Source organism: Salvelinus sp. IW2-2015, unplaced genomic scaffold, assembly GCF_002910315.2.
Source record: "Salvelinus sp. IW2-2015 unplaced genomic scaffold, ASM291031v2 Un_scaffold3703, whole genome shotgun sequence".
In the NCBI taxonomy this organism is placed as follows: Eukaryota; Metazoa; Chordata; class Actinopteri; order Salmoniformes; family Salmonidae; genus Salvelinus; species Salvelinus sp. IW2-2015.
In genome coordinates, this window is record NW_019944980.1 from 65350 (window position 1) to 71067 (window position 5718).

Below are 5718 nucleotides of genomic sequence, written 5' to 3' on the forward strand. Positions count from 1 at the left end.
AGCGTCTGAATACTTATGTTAAATGTGTTTCAGTTTCTTATTTTGAATAAACCTGTTTTTGCTTTGTGATGGGCATTTTGATGTCATGATAGGGGCATTGTGATGTCATGAAGGGCATTGTGTGTCATGAAGGGGCATTGTGATGTCATGAAGGGTATTGTGATGTCATGATGGGGTATTGTGTGTAGATTGATGAGGGGAAAAAAAACTATTTAATCCATTTCAGAATAAGGCTGCAACGTACAAAATGTGGGAAAAGTAAGGGTGTGAATACAACTATGTATTTTGTGTATGCATGTATGTATGATGCAGAATGAACAAAAAATAAAACGCAACATGGACCAATTTAAAGATTTGACTGAGTTACAGTTCATGTAAGGAAATCAGTTAATTAAATTCATTAGGCCTAATCTATGGAGTTTCACATGACTGGAGATTACGATATGCATCTGTTGGTCACAGATACCTTTTAAAAGGTAGGCGACGTGGATCAGGAAAACCAGTCAGTATCTGGTGTGACCACCATTTGTCTCATGCAGTCAACACATTCTGTCGCATAGAGTTGATCAGGCTGTTGATTGTGGAATGTTGTCCTCTCCTCAATGGCTGTGCGAAGTAGCTGGATATTGCGGGAACTGGAACACCCTGTCGTACACGTCGATCCAAGCATCCCAAACATGCTCAATGGGCGACATGCCTGGTGAGTATATGCAGGCATGGAAGAAATTTAAATGCATGGCCCCTGCCACATAGAGCCATGCATTATCATGCTGAAACATGAGGTGATGGCGGCGGATTGAATGGCACAATAATGGGCCTCAGGATCTCGTCACAGTATCTCTGTGCATTCAAATCAATAAAATGCAATTGTGTTCATTGTCCGTAGCTTAGGCCTGCCCCATACCATAACCCCACCATGGGGCACTCTGTTCACAACYTTGACATCAGCAAACCGCTTGCCCACATGACTCCATACACGCTGTCMGCCATCTGCCCGGTACAGTTGAAACCGGGATTCATCCGTGAAGAGCACACTTCTCCAGCGTACCAGTGGCCATCGAAGGTGAACATTTACCCACTGAAGTCYGTTARGAWYCRGAACTGCAGTCAGGTCAAGACCCTGGTGAGGACGATGCACACACAGATGAGCTTCCCTGAGACGGTTTATGACAGTTTGTGCAGAAAGTCTTCGGTTGTGCAAACCCACAGTTTCATCAGCTGTCCGGGTGGCTGGTCTCAGACGATCCTGCAGGTGAAGAAGCCGGATGTGGAGGTCCTGGGCTGGCGTGGTTACACATGGTCTGCAGTTGAGGCCGGTTGGACGTACTGACAAATTCTCGAAAATGATGTTGGAAGCGGCTTATGGTAGAGAAATTAACATTAAATTCTCTGGCAACAGCTCTGGTGGATATTCCTGCAGTCAGCATGCCAATTGCACGCTCCCTCAAGACATGTGGTATTGTGTTGTGTGACAACTGCACATTTTAGAGTGGCCTTCTATTGTCCCCAGCACAAGGTGCAGCGTTTTAATGATCATGCTGTTTAACCAGCTTATTGATATGCCACACCTGTCAGGTGGATGGATTATCTTAGCAAAGGATAAATGCTCACTAACAGGGATGTAAACACATTTTTGCACAAAATCTGAGAGAAATAAGCTTTTGTGTGRATATGGAACATTTCTGTAGTATTTTAGTTCAACTCATGAAAACATGGGATGTATGAATGTATGTATGGAGTAAGTTAGCAGTAACAGTGGTACTAGTACTACTAGTAGCAGTACTAAGTTAGCAGTAGACAGGAAACCTACGTTCTTCCAGATGGGAAGCTCCGGTTTCAGTCTCTGTGTAGTAGTAAGTTAGCAGAAGCAGTAAGTTAGCAGACATTAAAATGGCAGTAGACAGGACACCTACCTTGGTCCAGTGGGCAGCTCCTGTCTCAGAGTTTCTATATCAGTGAACTGGACTGACTGTCCTCCACCTCGTGTCTTGAACACTTCACCCTTAAAGTTCACAACACAGGCATCAGATACGACGATTTACGTCAGTTTTAGTCATACTCTCTGTATATAGCCAATGTAATCGTTACTTATTTGTGTATTATTACTACTATTTCTCCGGCAGTCAGATTTCACTGTTATGTTTACACCTGTTGTTTACCAAGCATGTGACAAACTTACATATTTTTTTAATTGATTAGGCCACAGGCAGCGTTAGGCCACAGCGGCGTCAGGCCACACGCGTTACCTCGTGTTCCTCTATCTTTATATTTCTCAGACGTGGAAGGTCCTAACCTTCTGACTCTCTCATTCAATAACAATTTTAACAAAGGAGGCGTCAGAGAGGACATGAGAAATCATGGACTAGTGACCGTAAGACGTCAATTAAACAGTCTCAAATAGAATTTTAATAGCAAGTGTCATAACTCTCCTATGAAGATCTGAAGGATCAGGTTACAGTGGGTCTGCCTACAACGTCCTCTCTCTCCCACAGAGGTGGAGAGAACGCTTTATGGCCGTCGTAAAATACTCTGCAGTATCGAGATTAGAATGTGACTGTGGAACACAGAGACACCTGGACATCAAAAGGTTGAATAATTGAACAGTATTTCTGTTTTCCAAGCAGTTGGAACGGTCCGGGGACACTTAAGGAAAAGTCACGTCGAGATTGTTTCATTTGGTGACCTCATGAAGGACAGTATACACTTCTCAATATTTTTTTTTATTTATTTCACCTTTATTTAATGATGGGGTTAGCATCTGAATGTGGGATAAAATAAATTATCTTTCCAAAAGTCTATGTGATGTTAGTCTTCTAAATGAGAATTGTTTTTCATAGTAACTTAGGATCAGTCAGTGGCCACGCCCCCGTGAGCCACAGACATTACACGGAACGCCCCCGCGAGCCACAGACATTACACGGAACGCCCCCGCGAGGTCACAGAGATTACACGGTGTCATGGAACACCCCATTTTCCACTAAAAGTAAAAAAAAAACACTTCAGACAAAATGTACATTAGACCAGAAAACATGGAAGCTGTCGCTACATGTTGAAACGGTTGGCAACTCTACCAAAAGGACAAGAACAGAGAATGTGGAGATCATTCCCACGTTGAAATGGCTAAGAAATCTATAAACTAAAGAACAATTATTCAGACTGCAGCTGTTTTAATACTTTAGACTGGTAAATGCAACCGGTTGAACGATCGAATGGTACTCTGACGTATCCATTATAACAAGCTACAACTCCGTAAGACTGATCGCTGGTGGACAAAACAGAGACTGTCGACAATCTATCCAGCAGACGGACCGGTGATCACAGAGAGCAACAACAAAGGCATACACTCGCAAACATGTAAATTGCAATTTCTTTTCGGATGAGTGGTTGTTCATGTTCAAAGTACAAGCATGTCCATGAGTGTGGTGTATGTACGGGGGTCCACTCCGAGTTTCCCGCTCTCGAGCTGGCCCCACCCCTTTCCTTTGTCTACCAAGCCGTCATATCGCCTTATCCCACTAGGACATATCAGTGTATCATGTCAGTAACCAATGATTAACTATTGTGTGTGTGTTTTATGTAATTGATTAGTTAGTAAATAATTAAGCCAATTTGTATATCGCTGATTCATGATTTATGATGCTAAGGTTCGTGCAGGTATCCAAGGGTTTGTGACAMTCAGGAATGAGACTGACGAGGTAATAATACATTAATAGAAGACTAAATCGATAAGATATGAAAATATCTGAAGAGTTCATTCGGGAAATAGACTATAAACATTTTCCCGTGGTGCCCCAACTTCCTAGTTAATTAAAGATACATGATTAGTTTAATCACGTATCAAGGAATAATTACACAGAGAATTGATTTGATAATATAACAATCTTCACATGACAGCAAACGCTACGACACCAGGCATCGGCACACATTTCAGCAAATAAACACCGTGTCAAATAAACACCGTGTCAAATAAACACCGTGTCAAATAAACACCGTGTCAAATAAACTGCGGGTCGAAATGAACTGATTTCAAGGTTACAACGGACAACTCTGATATTCCCACGGTCATTAAAAAAAATATTCACTACTCGCTGCCAGCCATGGTGTCACCTAAAAGAAAATGACATCAAATTCAAGCTGGCAGTGATCAAATTGGCAGAACAACATTTGGGTGAGGCAACAGCCAGGCAATCTGGAATCGATCCAAAACGAGTGAGAGAACGGCGAAGTCAAAAAGTGGAAAATCAGAAGAGGGCGAGACTGCAAGGTGGGGGGGGGGTTTAGTAAGGAAATAGACGCATGGCTCAAATAGACACCCGTCCCTAATAAGGGCTGGTTGTGTTCAGTGATTAAAGCAAATTAACCGCCAGGATATTAATAGAAATTTAACGGTAGAGAGCTTTCTGCAAGTCTGGCTGGTACATACCTTAATGAGTTTGGTCTGTATCTCTCCATCAGAGGCCACGTCTTGGTGAGTGAGCATGTACTTGTCACACTTGGCCAGGGCCTTCTCGCTGGGGGCAGAGACCTTAATGGCGTTGGAACCCAGGATGGGCTGCATCACCGTGTCCAGCTCCACGTTAGACGACGGCTTGTGGTTCACCCACCTCTCCCCGCCCGCAGAGTGGGAGCGCCTGTGGACCGCACGCACCGGGGTACCCGTCTGGTCGTCGACGGAAACGAAGCAGAGAGGACAGTCAGAGTCAGAGCATCATGTGTTGCTAACAATAAAACCATTACATTGCTGGAGTTAGTGACAGTAACAGAACATCAACTCTACAGGAAGTACAATCTAGCCAACCAAACAACTCAATCAATCAGGGATCAGTCACCATGGTGGTAGAAATCGACTGAAACATGGTTTGGTAGTGGACATGTTGTTATACATTGATGTTTTAGGAGGAACAACCAATCCTGTTACGTTAGAAAATCATTTTATTTCGGTCTAAAGTGTAAACAAGTTCATAGTACCAGTTATATAGAGGGAGGAGCGTTCATAAAAGCATTACCTCAACAAACCTAACAGTCAGCTGATGAGCTGGTTAGAGTAATCTACTGCAGTTCTGCTACCTACCAGATGACCTTACCACCTTAGTCTGTTGAGACTCACTGACCCTGTAAGCTCCTTCCTGTTCCTGCTCCTCTAGYTCTAGATCACAGGACTGGTCAGGAACCTCTCTCTCTTCCTCTCTGTCCCAACACCRGCCTCTCCTCCTGCTAAGGCTGCTGGGTAGACCCTGGGTCTGAGCTAGGGTTCTAGTTTTAAGGGCCCGGTACTGGGCCGGGTTAGCGATAGCGTGTCTGTCCTGAGGGACTCTCTGCTCCCACTCTGAGATGCAGGAGGTTACAGAGAGGGAACTGGTGCTGGTGCTCTGCGGAGGGGAGGTGGGGTGGGAGCCTGGCCACTGCCTGACCTGCTGAGGATGGGGAGGGGCGTACACTGGGTCTAGGGCCTGGCTGGACCTGGAGTGGACGGGCTGCAGGGCAGAGTACAGAGTATGGTGGTGGTGCAGATAGACAAGTCAACCAGCTAGTTGGGATACATACCATCCATCCATGGTGTGTTGTTTTTTGTGTGTTAACGGATGGATGTGTGTTGTACGGCATGGATTGGATTGGTATGTAATGGGATGTGTTATGTTAAGATGGATGTGGTATGTATGGAATGGATATGGTAATGGTGGATGGATGGTTGTAATGGATGGAGTGGATGGTATAGTA

General features: G+C 44.3%; 1 protein-coding gene across 1 annotated transcript; it reads right to left on the bottom strand.

The window, feature by feature from the left end:
• Positions 1-1209: 1209 nt before the first annotated feature.
• On the bottom strand, positions 1210-5535 carry LOC112076360 (kinesin-like protein KIF23). The gene is made up of 2 exons (XM_024143165.2): positions 4424-5535; positions 1210-2002 (listed from the first exon to the last, which is right to left on the bottom strand). Exons 1-2 carry the CDS (start codon positions 4556-4558, stop codon positions 1910-1912), a joined length of 228 nt encoding a protein of 75 aa, XP_023998933.1. The 5' UTR covers positions 4559-5535; the 3' UTR covers positions 1210-1909.
• Positions 5536-5718: the final 183 nt, after the last annotated feature.